The sequence below is a fragment of the Canis lupus genome, chromosome 36 (assembly GCF_003254725.2).
Source record: "Canis lupus dingo isolate Sandy chromosome 36, ASM325472v2, whole genome shotgun sequence".
NCBI lineage: Eukaryota > Metazoa > Chordata > Mammalia > Carnivora > Canidae > Canis > Canis lupus.
In genome coordinates, this window is record NC_064278.1 from 26,343,846 (window position 1) to 26,365,003 (window position 21,158).

General features: G+C 36.0%; 1 protein-coding gene across 3 annotated transcripts in view; it reads left to right on the forward strand.

Annotated features, from left to right (window-relative positions):
- NUP35 (nucleoporin 35) overlaps window positions 1–21,158 on the forward strand; it is a 40,277-nt gene that overhangs the window by 12,357 nt on the left and 6,762 nt on the right. For all 3 annotated transcript variants that reach the window (XM_025460424.3, XM_025460422.3, XM_035698762.2), the window contains exons 3-5: window positions 506–633; window positions 3,312–3,378; window positions 19,916–20,057. In XM_025460424.3, coding sequence (XP_025316209.1) covers window positions 506–633; window positions 3,312–3,378; window positions 19,916–20,057 — 337 coding nt within the window. The remainder of the gene's footprint in view (window positions 1–505; window positions 634–3,311; window positions 3,379–19,915; window positions 20,058–21,158) is intronic.

Here is a 21,158-nt window from a genome sequence, read left to right on the forward strand (position 1 = left end):
ACATGAATGATACCTGTTTAATTTTGACAGTCAATTTCCACATTAGGGGATTATATTGATTCAAGTTTTCTACAAGCTGTAACTGTTTACCTACTATCAAGTGAAAAATAGGATTAAGTTTTGTATTGAAATGTTAAGGATTTTGTAGAGAAAGCAAAAACTACATGTATTTGTTAAAAACTAAAATTTCTGTTTTCTTATTCTGAAACCTTTCATTTACATGGAGTCTGAATCACCAGCATTGGCATAACTGGGAGTTTGTTAGAAATTCACAATCTCAGGCTTCACTTCACATGTTCTGAATCAGAATCTGAATTTTTGACAGGATTCCCAGGTGATTTTTAAGTGTATTGAAATTTGAGAAGCCCTAGTAAACAAGAGTTTAAATCAACATATTAAAAATATAAATGAGAAAGAATCTTATCAGGAAGGTGGAAGAAAAGAAAAAAGAAAGGTGGAAAATTTCTTTGTTTTCTCATCTGACTGTATTTTTTGTACATTGTAGGTGGATCACCACCACAACCAGTTGTACCAGCTCATAAAGATAAAAGTGGAGCTCCACCGGTTAGAAGTATATATGATGATATTTCCAGCCCAGGACTTGGATCAACACCTTTAACTTCAAGAAGACAGGTGACATACACATTCATGTATATGACCCACAATAATTTCTTGTTTTTTTTATGTGGATGCACAGTGAAGATCAATGTTTTACTGAGGTTTGCTTTAGTGGAACTGTGTTGTACAGGATAAGCATTAAGGACATTTATCATAGGATCTACTTCGATTATGTTTATTTATTTTATTTTATTTTATTTTTTTTAAAGATTTTATTTATTCATCAGAGACAGAGAGAGAGAGACAGAGAGAGAGAGAGAGGGACAGAGAGAGAGAGAGAGGGGCAGAGAGAGAGAAGCAGGCTCCATGCAGGGAGCCTGACGTGGGACTCGATCCTGGGTCTCCAGGATCAGGCCCTGGGCTGAAGGCGGCGCTAAACCGCTGAGCCACCCGGGCTGCCCCTTGATTGTGTTTATCATGAAATGTATTTAATGTAATAGAACAACAGATTATTTTCTCAGATCAGTAATTCTGTGGTTTTATAGGTTCTGGTTTTATTTCAGTTGCTCCTCATGGTGAATTTTCAAAGTAGCTCTTATGAGCTTCATTTTATCATTGAGGAAACTAGGACACAGAAAGCTTAGGTAATTTTTAAGATTAATGCAACTAGTGTAGTGGAGCTATGGTTTAAACCCAGGCAGTCTTCAGTCTAGAGCCAGCGTTTGTAACCGCCATGCCGCACTACTGTGGTTAGTTGAAAGGTAGTATGGGTTTTTCTTTATAGGCAACGAAGTTTAGTTGCCTATATAGTTGCAAGTTTTCTGTCACTTTTGTGCTTAGCAGGACTTAAAACTGTGTGTCAGTTAAACTGATAAGTTCTTTGAATAAAGACATTTTTTCTGTTTGGTTTGGGAAAATGTAGCATACTAGGTCTACCTTTTTTTTTTTTTTTTTATGCCTACTTGTTTTAAAGCAAAAGTAATACATTGGGTTGAACACATTACCTCTCTTTCCAACACTTTTATAACTGCTATACTCTCCAGCACAGTAGCCACTGGCCAACTGTGGCTATTGACATTTGAAATGTGGCTCTTCCTGTACTAAACTGAGATATACTTAAGTGTTAAATACACACCCAGGACGCCTGGGTGGCTCAGCAGTTGGGCGTCTGCCTTCGGCTCAGGGCGTGATCCCAGAGTCTGGGATCGAGTCCCACATTGGGCTCCCTGCATTGTTTCTCCCTCTGCCTGTGTCTCTGCCCCTTTCTCTGTGTCTCTGGTGAATAAATAAATAAAAACTTAAAAAATACACACCAGATTTTGAAGACTAGAAAGAAAGTGAACTACCTCATTTGCTTTTTTTGTTAATTACATATTGAAAATGATAATAATTTGTTTGTACTAGATTAAATAAACTACTTGTTTTTATTTTCTTAATGTGTCTATGAAATTTAAAATTACTTATATTGTTTGTGTTATATTTGGACAGTGGCATTCTAACAAATCAGAATATTCTGGCCTGGGATATTTTTCTAAAGACTGACAAGTAAATCTGTTGTTTAGTTTGGTATGAGAACCACTGGCTTATAAATTCATGCTAGTTTTCATTACTTCTCTGATGATCAATGAAAACAAAGGTAGTTTACAGTTACTGGTGTGTTCAAAATATTTAAAAGTCTTCTGTCATAATTTGTAGAGAATGTTTTTGACTTAAAAGTTGGTAAGAATATTAGTAAAGCCTAAACTAGTTTTGCCCCCTGAGGCCTCTTTCTAATCATGAAAGAAACTGGCATTAAGAATTGAACAATAAAAAAAAAAAAAAAAAAGAATTGAACAATATAATGTATTTTGTATCTCTCTTAATATAATTTCAGCATTTTGTTCTGGTTGCTAGATGATAGCCAAATTTTAGATTTCCTTAATTGAGGACGTTGCAGAAAAAAATCTATATATTTATTTCTAGAGAAAGAGTCTGTTCTTATTTTTGATTAGATAATGTTGTCTTTGTTTATAGAAGGACTTCTAACTGTTTAATCTTTAGTTTTCTCACATTTAAAGGGATTTGTATGGATAATTTTCTTGCTCTATAACTTTCTACTTGTAGAGGCAGAGATACGCTGTCTTTTATTATGTAGATTGATTTGACTATTTTTTCATGGTTTGTAAATGTCTGTTTACAAATAGGTCTGTCATCTTTCTATTTTTCTGTGTGAGCTTGGTGATCTGAAGAACCACGTGCTCTCCGTTATTTCAAATACTGTGTACGTTAGGGATTAAAACCTAATAGCAAGTTACTTTCTACTAAAAATAGTGTCTTTCTCTGATGTGTCTTATTTTATTTATTTTTTTAAAGATTTTATTTATTCATGAGAGACACAGAGAGAGAGAGGCGAGACACAGGCAGAGTGAGAAGCAGGCTCCATGCAGGGAGCCCAATGTGGGACTTGATCCCAGGACTCTAGGATCACGCCCTTGGCTGAAGGCGGCGCTAAACCGCTGAGCCACCCGGGCTGCCCCATGATGTGTCTTATTTTAAAGAATATGCTAAAGGGTTCAGCATATTTTAGATTAATACTGCTCAGTGGGAAAAGTTGGAGTACTCTTAGATTGTGAACTAATTAGAGGCCTCTGTAGTACCTCCCGGCATGCAATTGTCTAATGAATGAAACCTTCCAACACTCACTGCGTTTACATTATGGTTAGAAGTTAGAACTTTGTGTTTTTACTTTAACATTCTATTCTGTTTTCATGTAGCCAAACATTTCAGTGATGCAGAGTCCTCTTGTTGGAGTTATGACAACTACTCCTACTCCTGGAGCAGGTAAATAATGCCATTTAACATTAAAGACTAATTTCCTTGATAATTGCCAAAATTTTTTCTTTTACGTTTCAAACTTGGAGACTTACTCAAATGTTAGTAATTTCATTTGGGCAGGAAATACTTTGTAAATTGAGGTTTTTCCCTGATTTTATAGGTAGGATGTGATATTCTCAAAACATTAAGAGTTTTTGAAAAAATACATACTTTAAAAAAATTATTTATTGGAAAGTGCACATGTGAGTGGCGGAGAGGGACAGAGGAAAAGGGAGAGAGAGAATCTCAAGCAGACTCCTTGCTGAGTGTGTAGCCTGTCCCAGGTCTCAGTACCACGACCCTGAGATCATGACCTAAACCAAAATCAAGAGTCGGCCACCCAGGCGCCCCCCAAAAATACATACTTAATACATACAGAATAGTACATACACTATTAAGTTACTCTCCTGAGTAACTAAAACCTGTGATTTAAAAAGGGGGTGTTGCAATTGGGAAGAAAAGGAATTACAGAGACCGAGCAATAAAGGTGTTTTGAAAGAAGTTAATGCATACCTATAGATCTAAATGTTATTAACTACAAACATTCACTGATTATATGTAGTTTTTCTTTATTTTTTAATTTAATTTTATTATTTTTAAAATATTTTCTTTATTTATTCATGATAGACACACAGAGAGAGAGAGAGGCAGAGACACACACAGGCAGATGGAGAAGCAGGCTCCATGCCGGGAGCCTGACATGGGACTCGATCCCGGGTCTCCAGGATTGTGCCCTGGGCCAAAGGCGGATGCTAAACCGCCGAGCCACCCAGGGATCCCCTGTAGTTTTTCTTTAATGGTATTTTTATCACCATTAGCTTCATCATTAGCACACTCTTCTTACATATTCATATCGCCTGTCACATGTTCGCTCAACAAATACATGAACACATAACCATGTACCAGACCCTGGGAAACTGAACAAAATAGATAACCCTTACCTCTGTGGAGCTTGCATTTATTTACAGAATTTACATTTATAAATAAAATAATTAAATTACAAAGTTTGTTAGAAAATAATGCATTTTATGGAGAAAAACTAAGCAAAGAGGGTAAGTAGTGGGTGTCAGGGCTTAGGATTTTAAGTAAGGTAGTATATTAGTTTTCTGTTGTTGCCATAATAAATTACCACGATTTTAAAAATGGCTTAAAAAGCAGATCTAGAGGTGAGAAGTCTGAAATGGATCTCAGTGGGCTGAAATCAAGGCATTGGTAGAGAGCTGTGTTTAGTTTTTGGAGGCTTTGGGGGACAATCTGTTCACTTGCCTTTTCCATCTTCTAGAGGCCTCGCACGTTTCTTTGCTTGTGATCGCCTTCCTCATCTTCAAAACTGGCAGCTTTGCGTCTCTGGTCATTTCTTCTGTAACCACATCTCTGTCCCCCTCTTAAATTCCCTTGTGAGTACATTGGACTCTACTGGATAATCTGGGATAATCTCCTTATTTTAAGGTCAGCTGATTAGCAGCCTTAACTCCATCTGCAATCTTAATTCTCCTTTCCCATGTAACATGACTTCTTCCCAGGTTCTGGGACTAAGAACATGAACATCTCTGGGGACAATTACTCTGCTTCCTATAGAAGGGTAGAGGAAAAGTAACATTTGTTCAGAAACCTGAACTAAGTAAGGGAAGTAGGGAAAGTGTTCTAAAAAGAGGAAATAGCAAGTACAAAGGCACTGAAGTGGGAGTGTATCTGGGGTGTTCAAGGAGGCTAGTGTGAAATGGTGCGAGTGAGGGGTAAAACAGGAAATGAGGTCAGAATGATAACGGGGACCCTTAGTTCGGGGACTTGTATGTCATTATATCAGCTGATCTTTACCCAGAAAAGGTGGAAAACAAATAGGATGAAACTGCTGCTGTAGTGATTGTAGACTTTGGGGTGAGGGGTGGGGTAGAAGCAGGGAGACCAGGCTACTACTGCGTTAATCCAAATGAGGGACAAAGCAGAGTAGGAAAGGAGAAAACGAGGAATAGCAACAAGATGGAACCAAAGAAGCAATAGCAAGACAATAGATTTAAAATGAACCAAATCGGGCACCTGGGTGGCTCAGTGGTTGAGTATCTGCCTTTGGCTCAGGAAGTGATCCTGGAGTCCCGGGATCAAATCCCACGTCCGGCTCCCCATGGGGAGCCTGCTTCTCCCTCTGCCCGTGTCTCTGCCTCTGTCTCTGTGTCTCTCATGAATAAGTAAAAGTCTTAAAAATAAGGATGTAAATAAATAAATAAAATGAACCAAATCTACAATTGTTATAAAATGAAATGTACTGAACATTCCAGCAAAAGGCAGAGATGATCAGAATGGGTAATAAAAGCAATATCCAATGACTAGTTAGATCTTTTGATCTTCCAGGCAGTTTCAAGCAGTCTGAATTTTCATTAGGCAGTGTCCTCATAGTCTCTCTGACCTCCTCCTTCTGTTGTATTTCTGACATATCTGGCCTTTGCTATTAAGGGCTCATTTGATTACTCTGGGTTCCCTGGAATAACCCAGGGTAATTCCTTATTTTAAGGTCTAGCTAATTAATAACCTTAATTCTTTTGCAAAGTCCCATCTCAGCAGTACCTGGATTAGTGTTTGAATTACCAGTCAAATCAGGGGACAGAAACTTTGAGGAGGTATCTTTAGATTTCTGTTTGCCATCTTAATCATAGTGAAAATTCTAGATTTGTTACTTCCGTTTCAGTTACATATGTTTGGTGGAATGTGCTGGGGGAATTAGTTCAGGGTTTAATCTTAATCTGATCATAGAAATAGGTAGATGACAGTGCTGTTATTTGAGTAGTTGCTGAGTCAGTTATTGAGTTAGTAAATGATCCCAGGGACATTGAAAATGCAAAAACACATAATGTTAAGTAGTGTATTTTATTCTTTAAAGGGTCTTTTAATGTTTGAAGAGCAAACATAGTATTCTTACTGTTGTCAAGTGAAAGAGCATATAATTAAAGTTAATTAGACATCCTTTGTAATTTTTTTCTAATAGTTTAACTTCTAGGAGCTTCTTGTATTTTTAGAAATTATATGTGAAAATATAAGAACCATGGTAGGAGGAAAATACATGTATCATAAATTGGCCACTGGGAGCCACTGCTGCTTCTACTTTGAGGTTAAGGAATTTATGTGTACAAAGTCTAAATGGAGTAGAAGTGGAAAAAAAGTGTTTTTGAAAATATGTGATGGGCCTGAGGATCTATCATACATGGTCAGTAATAGGCAAGAATTGGGAAAAGGAGTTGACTTGAGAAAATTGAAGGGAAACATAAATTTCTTACTTAGAGCTATTTTTTTAAGCTCCTATAGTGTTAAATAAATGGAAACTTCTGTATATAATTTGTAATTTTTAGCTTCTGAGATTGGCAGCTTTTATAAAGCGATGTCATGGGACTTGATGATGTGACTTATTTTATGCTTAGGTCTTTGTTTCCAATAAGGAGTTTGTTTTTATTTCATAGCTGATGTTAAAATCTTTTGAAAAATCTTATTTCTGATGCAGGGAAATCTTGACAAAGTGGAAACTCTAGAGAATTTCAGAAACACTTTTCAACCATGGGATATTATTGCCCTGAATATATGTTTGCCCTATTTCCCCATCCTTACTCTTCAGTTTTCTTCTGCTACTATTTAAATGTTCCTCTGCTTTTTACACTCTTTTAAATTTTTTCTTAAATTTTTTTTGGGAAGTTCTTTCCCATATCTATCAGTTGTCTTCTCAGATGGTTACCAGTTTTATCTATCTACAATTTGAATGTGAGAGCCCTTATTTTAGCATATGGCTAACAGAGTAAGTATGATATGCAGACTATAGCACTTCTGACTGCTTTTGTTGATGCTAGGGACTCCGAGTTCTGATAGTGTTCCCAGAAGGGAAAGGAAAGGGTTAGTTTCTCTGTGAGGGACCTTTTACTGAAAAGGGTTATGGGGTTAGTAGCTCCTTGTATGTGCTCCTGTATGGCTCCTTCTGCTCAGCTCCTGTCTTTCTCCATTACTGGATTATGAACTCATTCAGGACATTAATTCCCCCCCCCCCCCTTTTTTCACCCATTATTTACCCATCACAGAGCTGGTTATAAAGGGACCTCAGTAAATATTTGTTGACTGAATGGATTGATGTAAGTTGTAGTGAGTTGAATGGTGGCCACAAAATGACATGTCTGTGTCCTAATCCCCAGAACCCCTGTGGTTAAAACAAGTAGTTAAGATCATGAGAGGAGGAGCTCCCAAGGAAAGCTAGGGAGTTAAGGAGAGAGAAAGATGGGGAGAAGATAATCCTGGTAATTACCTTGCTAGTCCTGAATCCAGTTATTAGTGTCCTGAACATTCAGGAGAGAGATTTGACACAGACCTGAGAGACCTGCAGAGGATAAGATGATGTGAAGACTGAGGCAAAGATTAGAGTATTGGCACTAAGAGCCAGTCAACACCAAACATGCCAGCAGTAACCAGAAGGTAAGAGAGGCAAGCAGTGGGTTTTCTCTTCGTGCCTTTGGCATACATTTAACCCTTTTGAAAATTTGATTTATCTTGGACTTCTGGCCTCCAGAATGGTGAAAGAATAAATTTCTGTTGTTTTAAGCCACCCAGTATGTGGTAATTTGTTACAGGAGACACAGAAAGCCAATATATATGTTATGTTTTGAGGCAGTGACATCCCAGTGCCAAAAAACATATTGGAATATTTGTGTGCAACTTGGCATGACATAGTGTTTTTAAAAAAAATAATTTTAGTAAACAATAACCTTATTCTAGATTGCATTAATTTCAGATGCTGCTAAAACAAATTATTGCAGATTTATGGTGTGAAACAACTCAAATTTATTAAGATTCTAGAAGTCAGAAGTATAAAATGTGTCTAAAATCAAGGCATTTTTTAGGCCTATATTCTTTTCTGGGGGTTCTAGGGCTAAATCTTTTTTTTTTCTCTCTCTCTTCCGGCTTCTAGAGTTGTCCATATTCCTTGGTTCATGGTTCCCTACCATCTGTGAAGCCTGTACTAGCCACTTGGGCCTTTCTTATATCACTCTTTTCCTTCCCCATGTATGGAACCTTGTGATTATGTGGACCTACTAGGTTAATCCATAACAGTCTTCTCATTTAAAATCAGATGATTAGCAGTCTTAATTTCATCTACATCCCTTATTTCTTTTTATCATGTAATATTATGTACTCAGTTTCTGGATATTAGGACCTGGCATCTTTGGGAGACCATTTTCTCCCTACCATATTTTTAAAAAAGTAGTCACCAAAATTTATATAATCTCATGCCGGACTAACCATAGGATCATGGGGTGGTATCTAGTTTTGGTGGGGATAATATTTTACATTTTTTAGTCAAAACCATAAAAGGAGATAGTTTTAGAAAATCAATGAAATGTAGCATTCTTTAGCTTTATTTCTCCAGAACCAAAATGTAGCATTCTTTAGCTTTATTCCTCCAGAACCAATCAGTCCAGATCTTAGAGCTATTCCTTTTGGAATTTAACTCCATTTATCTAATTGAGATGGTGTATTAGCTTTCTATTGGTGCTGTACCAAATAACCACAAATTTAGTGGCTTAACATAACTCAGATTTATTTTCAAACAGTTCTAGAAGTCAGAAGTCCAGAAAGGCTAGAGTCAAAGTGTTCATAGGGCGGGTTTCTTCTGGAAGTTCTAGGGAGAAAGAATCCTTTTTTTTTCCCCCTGGTTTCTAGCTGTATTCTTTGGTTTGTGGCCTCTTTCATCTTCAAAGTGTATCTCTCCAATCTGTTTCCATCATCACATCCCCTCTGTAGTTAAAATCTCCCTCCTTCTTCCTTTTGTAAGGGCACTAGTGGATATATTGGGGGCCTATCTGAATAATCTTGGATAATCTCCCCATTTCAAGATTGTTAATCACATCTGCAGAAGAGTCCCTTTTGCCATATTAGGTAAATATTCACAGGCTGCAGGTATTGAGATGTAGTCATGTTGGAGGTCCATTACTCAACCATATATGATTATGTATGTTAACTGATTTTCAGTTTTCAGTATTGGTAATTTATCTTAAGGCAATTGGAGATAATCTGTCTTACATCCCATCCCCCACATTATCTGAATATAAGTATGTCAGACTTTACTCCTTTTGTCAGTGTTTCTGACTATATAAACACTTTTTTATGCTGAACCAAATAGTATAATTATCCTTTCTCTAAAATTTGTATTTCTCATTAAGTTAATAATTGTTTTTTTTCTATTTGATTTTCTCTGTGCCATCTGCTACCTTTATTTTAAGCAAATGTTGTTGCTAAGATACTTATCTGTCTTTTAAAAAATGCTCAAAGACCGTTTCAAATACTGTTTTGTTTTGCTTTAAACTGAGACCTTCTCTCTCTTAGCCTCTCTTTTGGCGGTTTGCTGTTTCAGCATGGTATACAGCTATCATCCTAGAACTTGCCTTAGCAAGTTTCTAGACTTGAGCTATTTTTCCTACATGATATGCTTTCTTCTTTCTTAGTTTATTTGCTCATTTTGGTGAGGAACATATTTGTTTGAGTGGCGTTCTAAGAAAGCTTGTGAAGGAAATGAAATTAAAAAAAAAAAAAAAGGAAATGAAATTTAAGACCTCATATCTGAAATGCTTTTTTTTTTTTTTTTCCCCCGTCTTCACATTGGATGCTGATTTGGCTGGGTATAGTATTTTAGTTCAGAATTTTGGAGGCATCATTCCATTGTCTACAAGCTTCTAGTGTTTCGTGGAAGTCACTTGTGATGATTTCTTAGGCTTTTGTATGTTTCGAAAAATTTAAGATCGCTCTATGGTTAGTATACTCAATTTCACAACTGTGCTTTGATGTGGGACTTTTTCATTTGTTTTCCTGGGGAATTGATTTATAGATCCTTTAAATCAAAGCACTTAACCTACAGTTCTGGGAAATTTCCCTGTATTTGTTTGGTAATTATTCTTCTGTTTGTTTGTTTGTTTGTTTGTTTGTTTCCTGTTTCTGGAATTCCTTTTGTTTGTGAGCACTGAAGAGATTTCTAATGTTCTACTTTTTCTCTCTTATGGGGTCTTTTATGTATGTATTCTACTTGGTGGGACATGTCTTCAGTCTCAGTTTCCAACTCTTGTAATAATTTTTTATTTTCCCGTTTTTAATTTTTATTCTCTAAATGTACTTTAAAACATAGTATCCTTTTCTTGTTTTATGGATAAGATATCTTACAAGTGAGATTAATGTTAGCGTGTTATTCCTGTTCATACTATTTCCTTCTGGTTCTTACTTTTTTCCTCCTTTCTCTTTTTTAAGTGTTCTTTCTTTCTTGGTGGGGGCATATTTAGTTCAATGAGACACTAAAACTACTTAGAATCTATGTATGTGGATCAACATTGGCTGGAAAGTGGAAATTGATGTTTTGTCTCTTACTGGGCTTTACTGTAAGAGGAATGGACAATCAGCTAGATTTTTGTTGGGAAAATCTCTGATTTCAGTTTATGTAGGTCTCTTTTTCTTTGAATTAAAATTTTCCCAAAGAAGAGTTCTTTACATTCAGCCTTTATGTCTAAGCAGGTATTCTGAATATAGAAAAGGGAGCAGTCTCCTTTTCAATATGCAAGACTTTCACTTTATCCGTTTCTGTATAGTTCTCTACTGTGGTTGGACTCACTGGATCCTGAGCCAGTTAGGTTCCTTTTTCCTCGGATACTAACTAAATTCTTGGTCTCTTAGGGGTGGAGTGGCTGAAGGGTGGTCATCTGGTTACTTAAGATGAAGAAAGGCCTGCCATCTCATTCCTTATTATATATACCTTAAAAGAATTTTTCCTTGATTTCAGCCAGCATCCTCTTTCACACCTTCCACAGTTCCCATGTTCTCAAAACCTGAGACTTCCTAGAATGACTATCATTGGGGTGTCTGAGAGGGCTTAGAGATGAATACAGGTATTCGCTATGTTTGGGTATTATATCCATTGTTCAATGTACTCTTGGAGTACAATGAGTTTATTAATCAGAAAAGTCTGAAGAAACATTCAGATTAATATGCCAGGATTTAGATGCCAGTTGCAAATTTGGAGGTCCCCAAAGTTGCCTGCAACTTCAGACCAAGTGGCTACAAACACAGGGATTTCCCAAACCTACTCTTAAGGTTTGATAATTCACTAGAAAGATTCAGAACCCCCTGAAAGTGCTTAAAGTTATAGTTTTATTATAGCAAAACAGTATAAATTAGAGCCAAAGATGCATAGGGTTAACGTCTAAGAGAGTTCCAAACACGAAGCTTCCATGATGTGTTACCCTCCCAGCGTTGATATATGGTGCTTATACATGCAATATTGCCAATCAGGGAAGCTCACTGAAGTCTTCATGTCCATAGTTTTTTATTGGAGTCTCTTTACATAAAGATGGTGACCTAGTGGCTAAAATCAGTTTCCAGTCCCTTCCTCTGCTGAGAGGTGGGATGACAGCATGTGGCTCAAAGCTCCAACCAGAATCACATGGTTGGTCTTTATGTTGTGACCTGTCCCCCTGTGAGCCACCTTGTTAGCATAAACTATCAAGTGCACTTGTGGGACAAGCCATGAATAACACAAATACTCCTGTCTCCCCCGGAATTCCTAGGGTTTTGAGGTTACCTCCTGAGAACCTGAACAAAGGCCAGACCTTTCTTTGGGCTGAGGCTAAATTCTTTACTATACCTTGTGCTACATTGTTTCATGGTAAGAAGGGAACAACAGTACCAGGAACCTCTCTTTCCCACCTTTCTTATGCCATGCATCTGTTTAAAATTTACCACTCTTTTTTTTTTTCATTTATGTTAGTGGCCTATTTTGAAATAATTGAATCTGTTCTTTAATTGAAGACATTTCATAAAGAGTAATAAGGTCTTTTGCCCTCTGCTTTAATTTGATCTTATGAAGAGTGTTTGAATAGTGATTTACCAAGGGAGACACATTACAGTCCAATTTGATGTGGTTTGATAGGTGTACTTTATTTTCATTTTACAGAGCTTAGCATGTGGGTACCAGAAGTCTGATTGAAAGGAAGTAAAATCAGTGGAGCAATTAAACATTAACAAGGTGGGGGGCAATTATGCTAAAGTTATGTAAATAGTTTTAGATTATGTATAAGTAATTATGTTTTTCAGAGTAGTTGACGGGGCAAAAATTAGATTGCTTATTCGTTTGAGACTTAATTTTGATTTGTTTTATTTTTAAAGGTCATAATGGTTGTCTCATTTTGAGCCTTCATTTAATTTCTTGCTTGAAGGTTATTACATGATGTAGCATAAGTAAATTGAACCTTTTTTAATGGCAATATACAACATAAAAAATTGGAATTGGCTTCAGATTTTATACTAAAATACCATTTACTAACTTTTCTATGTTAAAGGCGTGTCTTTGTAGTAAAAACTAAATTTATTTAAAGGTATCTTTTGTGTGCTTTTGCTTATTTCCTAAAGGGGATAGTTGATAAGTTAGCTGGTAAGCCGACAGTTGTCAAAGTAGCATGTTCATTTTAAATCATCCTGATTTTAAAAATGTGTTGTACTTATTAAATGCATCTGTGATGTTGAAAAGAAGAATAATTGTTAAATGTATTATATATCATGTATATAGTTTGATTTTTTTTTCCCCAATAAATTGTACTGTCTTTTTTGTAAGGATGAATTTGGGTTTAAAAGATAAGTCTATGAGACTGACCCATGTAATATATACTGAGATTCCATTTCCTTCTTGTATGCTTTTTTGTTTTCTCTAGAGTTAATAATGATTGCATATCTTCACTTGCTTGATTGCTTTTTTAAAAAATATTTGAATATTTTTCAAGCTTTCTGGCTGCTGAGCTGTTTCTTATTAACCTGGTGACTTGACGACTGAACATAAGCAGTCTTGAGCATCTTTCCTTGTTTTCTAGTAGTGTCTAAGATAGTGTTCTGAATTAAATAGGTACTTTAATGAGCCTTATAGATCTGAGGTGATCTGAAACAGTTTTTTTTCTGAAGGAAAGGCTGCATTACTTTAATGGCTAAATTAGGTTAAATTAGATTAATTGTAGGTTTCTAAACTTGAGTCCAAGTGAAGTGTGTGGATTCAAGTTGTATGGTGTACTAAAGAGTTAAGAATTTTCAGATCTTTAAGTGACCATATTTTTTCCTCTGTGGTTAGAATATAGTTACACTATAGTTTTTAATTAATTGATACCTTTAACTTTTGATCCTGTTGAGGGTATAGTTTTGGTTTGGTGCCATTTGGAAGCAAGAGTTAGACATCATTCCTGGAAGTCTTTTTTTAGACTTGACTCTGAGTATATTTTTTCCTTCAGTGTAAAAGAATAATTGTACCAAGTACATCATTTATATTGAAGTTCTGTATTGTTTAAACAGTTAACTTTTGTTCTTATCTACCACTGTTCCTTTTGATTATTGGAGTAACCAATTGGAGTAAGTCTTATGGATATAGTAACTAAGGGAAACATGTATTATAAGTTCAAGATATAGTTGACATAAAACATTGTGTAAGTTTAAGGTATGCACTGTGTTTATTTGGCACACATATTACAAAGTGATCATGGAGTTAACTTTCTTCCAAGTATATAATACAGTATCATTAATAATAACCACTGTGGTGTTCTTTACCTCCCAAGATCTTACTAGTATTAGGACTAGAAGTTTGTATCCTTTGACTAACATCTCTCCATATTCTACAGCCCCCAGGCCATAGTAACCTTTACTCTTTCTTTCTCTGAGTTGGGCTTTTTTTACATTCCACATAAAGGTGAGATCATGGAGTATTTGTCTTTTCTTTGTCTGACTTCTTTTTCTTAACATTATGTCCTCAGGATCTATCCTTGTTTTGCAAATAGTGGGATTTCCCCCTTCTCATGCCTGAAAAACATCCATATATGTGCCACCCCTTCTTTATCCATTCATCCAATGAGGGACACTTTGATTGTTTCCATATCTTGGCTGTTGTGAGTAATGCTGCCAGGAACATGGGAGTGCAATTTCAAGATCCTGTTTGCATTTTCTTTGGATATATACCCAGAAGTGGGGATTGCTGGATCATATGATAGTGCTATTTGTAATTTTTGAGAAGCCTCCATACAGTTTTCCATAGTGGCTGTACCAATTTATATTTGTACCATTTATATTTGAAAAGGAATACAAGGTTTTCCTTTTCTTCAAATCCTAGCTCTTATCTTTCTGAAGATAGCCTTTCTAAAAGGTATGAGATGATATCTCCGTGGTTTTGATTTGCATTTCCCCGATGGTTAGTGATTTTAAGCACCATTTTTGGTCTCTGTTGACTATATGTCTTCCTTGGAAAAATGTTATTCGGTTCCTCTGCTTAAAATTTTTTTTTTTTTCTGTTGAGTTGTAGGAGTTCCTTATATATTTTGGAGAGTAGCCTCTATCAGATACATGGTTTGTGAATATTTTCTCCCATTCCATGTGTTGCCTTTTTCATCTTGCTGATGATTTTGTAGATGGCTTTGATAAGTATGGATTTTAACAATATTAATTCTTCCTATTTATGACCCTGGGATTCTTTCCATTTGTGTCTGTACAGTTTATTTCATCAAAGTATTGTGGTTTACAGTATAAAAATCTTTCACCTCCTTAGTTAAATTTATTCCTATGTATTGTTCTTGAATGATATTTTAAAGAAGATTGTCTTACATATTTTTAATTTTGTTATTAGTGTGTAGAAATGCAACTGATTTCTGTGTGATTATGTATCCTGCAACTTTACTGAATCCATTAATTACTTCTAAAAGTTTTTTAGTGGCGTCTTGAAGATTTTCCATGTATGAGATCATTTTATATGCAAAAACAGTTTTGCAGCCTTCTTTCCAATTTAGATGTGTTTTATTTTTTATTTTTTTCTTGCTTGGTTGCTCTGGCTAGGACTTGCAGTAGTATGTCAAAAGGAGTGATAAGTGGGCACACTTCTTTCTTCCTTATTTTAGAGGAAAAACTTTCTACCTTTCACCACTGAATATGTGAAATGTAGACTTGACAAATATGGCCTTTATTATGTTGAAGTATCCATTTGAGCATTTTTATCATGAGAAGACGTTACATTTTTGTCAAAAGCTTTTTCTACTTCTGTTGATGATCATCTGATTTTAATCCAGCTTTTGCATCAGAATAATACTGGCCTCATAAAATGGAAACTAATATTTATTGAATCTATTAAACATGCTCTTTCAGTTAATCTTCAACTATGTTGGATAGGTGTTTTATATACAGTTGTGTTTTGTGTTCCTCATATGTAAAATGTGGAAGGTAGGTTCTATCTCATAGAATTCCTTTTAGGATTAAATATGAATGCATGCAAAAGAACCTGTAACAGCACCTTGAATATATAGGATATATATTTGCTAGCAATTATCATTATACTGTTACTGTTTTTATTTTTGTTGTTGTAATATTTAGGAAGTGAGGTTCAGTAATTCCCTCTAGTTGTGACAATAAATAATAGAACTACAGTGTGAACTAACTACAAACCCATTTACTGTCTTCCATCTCATCTTCCCATGATGCTCTCTACCAAGATCAATGATTGGTCCAGGGGTAGCAACACTAGCCTTCTGCTATTCAGTCCAGTCTTGTTCTGGGCTCCTGCCAGGATCACATGATGCCTTCCTAAAAGCAAGATGCTGTACTTCCTTCTCTCCCCGTACATTAAAGATATTTTCATATTTTTTTGTAATTCACTAGCAATTGGAACATGAGGATCTAAAATAAAATAATAATATCCCCAAATAAATTTTGGGGGGATGTTTAGGATTTTTCTTTTTAAAATTTAGTTTGACCTTTTGAGTGGTATATCTGGAGAATAACTTAACTCCAGTACTACTTTGTTATGGATTAACAGTGTGTCACTGTGACTGGTCATTGAATATTTTTTTTTTTTTTTTTTTTTTTATGATAGTCACAGAGAGAGAGAGAGAGAGAGAGAGAGAGAGAGAGGTATAGGCAGAGGGAGAAGCAGGCTCCATGCACCGGGAGCCTGATGTGGGATTCGATCCTGGGTCTCCAGGATCGCGCCCTGGGCCAAAGGCAGGCGCCAGACCGCTGCGCCACCCAGGGATCCCGAATATGTTTGTTAAGAGAACTTTCTGTGTGGTTCGGAGAAAATCATTCTGTATTTATAAATAGGAAAACTCAGTTACCCTTTTTGTATCTCAGCTTTGGATTGGAATAGCTTTATTACTCATTTCCTAATAACATTTCGTGTAAGTTCTCCCATTAATCAACTCACGATATCATTTAGGATATACTCAACTCACGATCACCATTTACCAAAGTATGTGTTTTATGAAGGTAAAATGTCATTAAAGTATAGGAGATATTGGGTTGAATAAAGTTACAAATAAATCTTTCTTTATTGAATAATCTTTGAGAATTTTTTATTTGCATTGTAAAACTCCGATCAGGATAATAGAGTATATGGCCTTTTATGAAACTTAACACAGTAACTTTGTCCCTCCTCTTTTATGTGTTTTAAGAGCATACCTTGAGGGGGTCCCTGTGGTTCAGCGGTTTAGCGCCTGCCTTCCGCCCAGGGTGTGATCCTGGAGACCCGGGATTGAGTTCCCACATTGGGCTCTCTGCATGAAGCCTGCTTCTCCCTCTGCCTGTGTCTCTGCCTCTCTCTCTCTCTCTCTCTATGTCTCTCATGAATAAATAAATAAAATCTTAAAAAAAAAAAAGAGCATACTTTGAAAGCTCCATTTGACTACAAACACTTTGAAATGATTTTAGGTTGATTTCCAACTCCGTTGGGCATTCAGGACAAATGACCAGGCAGTGGATACACAGTTAGAATGTACTGAGCAGAGAGCCTCTAGAAGTTAGCACATGGATTGTGAATCATGTACAAGGCCCTGTAGAACACTTGTTCTCAGACTTCTTAGTTTCAGGGTCCTTTATACCCCTATTAAATAAGATTTACTTATTTCTACTATCAGAGAGGGTGTGGGGGGAGAGGAGGAAGGAGAGAACCCTCAAGCCCACTCCTGCCAAGCTCAGAGCCTGACTCAGGACTGCATCCCACCACCCTGAGATCGTGACCTGAGCTGATATCAAGAGTAGGATGCTCAACTGACAGCCACTCAGGGGCCCCTTGGGTCCTTAATATACTTAGAAATTAAAGCCCAAAGAGCTTTTGGATTATAGCTATTGATGTTTATTTACTGCATTAGAAATTAAAACTATTTTGCAGTATGTATTAATTCATCTAAAAGTAATTTGTTTCATATAAACCTAAGTAACCTTTTTTTTTAAAAATAAAATATTTTTCTACAAGAAAAGATTCTTATGAGAAGAGTGACATTGCTTTGTGCTTTTCAGATTTTGATGTTTGGCCTAAAATAATAGCTGAAATCTCCTATCTGCTTCTGTATTCAATCTCAGTTGATTGTATCACACCAGGTATCCTCTGGAAAGGTTCACCGTACACTCATGAGAGAGTGAGAGTGTAAAGGCAAATGAAACCTTAAATGACTATGAAAATAATTACGACTTGGCTGATCTTGTGAGAGGGATCATAGGGAGCTCTTGGTCTCTAGTGCACACTTTTACAAACCGCTGCTGGAGTAAATACAAGTGTTAACTAGGCTACTTCCTAAGAGCTTATACTTTGAATTTGGATCATGTAGATTGGAATTCCAGCTGCCCTTCTAGACATTAACATTCCCTGTTTCCTAATTTGTTAAGTGGAGTTATTAATAGGACCTATCTTATAAGATTGTTAGAATTAAATAAAATTGGGGCACTTGGGTGGCTCAGTGGTTGAGCGTCTAGACGCCTTTGGCTCAGGTCGTGATCCTGGGGTCCTGGGATCGAGTCCCACATTGGGCTCCCTGCATGGAGCCTGCTGCTCCCTCTGCCTGTGTTTCTGCCTGTCTCTGTCTCTCATGAATAAATAAATAAAATCTTAAAAAAAAATAAAATTGTACATGTAAAAATGGTATAATAAGTACTCCAAATAAATTGCTGCTGTTCATTATTTCAAAATTTTTCTCCTGTTGTGTCACTTTTGCTCACAATTTTCCTTTGGCTTCCCAACTCATTTGAGGTGAAAGCCAGAGGCTTTATTTACAGTGGTTCACAAAGGTTTTTTTCATGATCTGCTTCTAGTTACCTCTGTGCTAATATACTTGTTTTCACCTCAAATGCCCCTCCTTACCATGCAAATACTGGTTTTCTTACTGTTCATCAAACACCAGTCATATCCTTTCTTAGGGCCTTTGTACAAGATTTTTTTCCCCGGTTAACATTTACTTCTTCAGATATTGGCATGTTCTGACTTCTATTTCTATCAGGGTTTTGTTTTAATGGCACCTCAGTGAAATATTTTTTTTCATTTAGCCCTTCTATATATACACACACACACACACACACACACACACACACACTTCTGTCTCCCTTCTCTGCTTTATCTGTTTATTTTTCTGTAGGAGCTTCTGTTTTCTAATATACTTTATTCACTTGTTTGCCTGTCTTCCATTAGAATCTAAGTTGTATTAGAGATAGGTGGGGTTTTTGTTTATTTTAGCCTAACTTGTTCACTACTGTCTCTTCAATAACCTAGAATATGCTTAGTGTGTTTTGGTAGGGCGGAGGCATAAGCTAGTGTGGGGAGGGACAGAGGGAGAGGGAAGGAGCGAATCCCAAGCAGGTTCTGTGCCTAGCATGGAGCCCGATGAGGGGCTCAATCTCATGACTCTAAGATCATAACCTGAGTTGAAATTAAAAGTCTGATGCTTAACCAACTGAGCCACCCAGGCACCTCTGCTTGGTGCATAGTTAAGTGCTGTAAAAATATTTTTGTTTGACTCATTATTACTACTCCAAAGATGAAGGAATAATCTCTGCTTCTCAGAAATGTGTGGTCTTAGTATAATGGTGCCTCTGAAATAAAATGAACATGTTGTAAAGCATTTAGCTTGGCCTTTTGGCGATGTAGCAGTACTCATTAATTGGTAGTTGTTGTTGAAGGATAAGCAGAAAACAGTGTTAGAAATTTCAGAAAGAAATGACCTGAATAAAAGAAAACAAAACTGCATTTATATCTCAGGAACTAGGGTAGATACTCTTTAGGGGAATATTGAAAAAGTAAGGTTGGAACTATTTTGTGGAGGCCAAGGCATTTAGGTTTTTCTGTAGGTAGTGAGTTATTGCATATTTTTAAGGCAAAGGTTTTGTGATGAAAGTGGTACTTTGGAATATGAATCTAGTAGAAGTCCTTGAGGTTGATTGGAGATCCTTCTGGTGTAGGCTTAACTGAAAATTAAAACATTAGTAAATTTATAATAAATAATAAAACTTTTGCAAGATTATAAGTTATACTCAATTATTAATGAGCTCTGAAATTGTACGGTAGTATAAAATTATCATTTGATTACAGTTGTATATTTTGAAATATTTATGCAATTGCCAACTTTTAATGTGTATTTTTTCATTTTAAACTGAGAGCTTTGATTTAAAATAAACCAAGATGTTTATATTTGTAACTAACTTACTAAATATACTAATATAGGGCAAAGTATGTTTAGTCCAGCAAACATTGGTCAACCACGAAAGACAACATTATCTCCTGCACAGCTGGATCCTTTTTATACTCAAGGAGATTCTCTGACTTCTGAAGATCACCTTGATGACACTTGGGTGACTGTGTTTGGGTAAGGTTTCTGAATAATTTACTCTTCCAGAAAAAAAAAAAAAAAGAAAAGAAAAAAAACCTTCTCCAACATTTATAATAAACATTATATCAAACATATCAAAAAAAATTGCACAGCAGATGGTTGTATACCCACCACCTGGCTTTTACAGTTAATTTTTTACTTACATTCATTTTATCTTCCATTAGCTCATCCTTTTTTGTTGGTACATTTCAGAGTAAGTTGCACACATCACTACCAATCATTTATCCTGACACTTCAGCATGCATATTGTTTTTTAAAATTTTTGTTTATTTATTTAAAGAGGGAGGGGAAGGGCAGAGGGAGAGGGGGAAAGAGAATCTTAAGCAGGCTCCGTGCTGAGCATGGAGTCTGAAGTAGGGCTCGATCTCACAACCCTGAGGTCATGATCTGAGCTGAAATCAGGAGTCAGACACTTAACTGAGTTACCCAGGTACCCCTCTGAACAAGCGTTCAGTATTTGTGTTTATCTGTTTGCCAGTTCTCATATTCTTTTCTCTTAAGCCTATTTGTTGGATAATGGAATAGTATTGCATCTTTAGACTTTAGGAGTTCCTTTCTTTGTAGTGGTTATTTCTCTGCTTATATTGGACTTAACCAGTTTGGAACTAAAATCGAATTTCATATGTGTGTGTATACGTATACATACATATACATACATACTGTATCCCAAGGTTGGTACTTAATAGTCACAAGATATTGAGTATTAATAGAAATTGTACATGACAGCCCTAGATGCATTTTGAATAGATTATTAGATTAAAAAAAAGTACTTTATAGCTTTTGGAGATCACATTGCATTATTTACATATGAGAAAACCAAAGTAGTAGGTTAAATGACTTATTCAGAGGTTTACATCTAGTTCTAAGTAAAGTGTCCGCAAAAAACCTTAGGTCTTTGATTTTTAAGCTGTTACTGTTCATACCGTACTACCATACTACGTAAGGTTGCTTTTGAAAGTGTGATGTGTCATACTGATACTGGATCTTACTATATTTAGTTTTGGGATAAGAAGTATAAAAATAACACATGAGCTTCTTGAACAATACACAGTAAATGTTAGTGGACTTTATATGTTC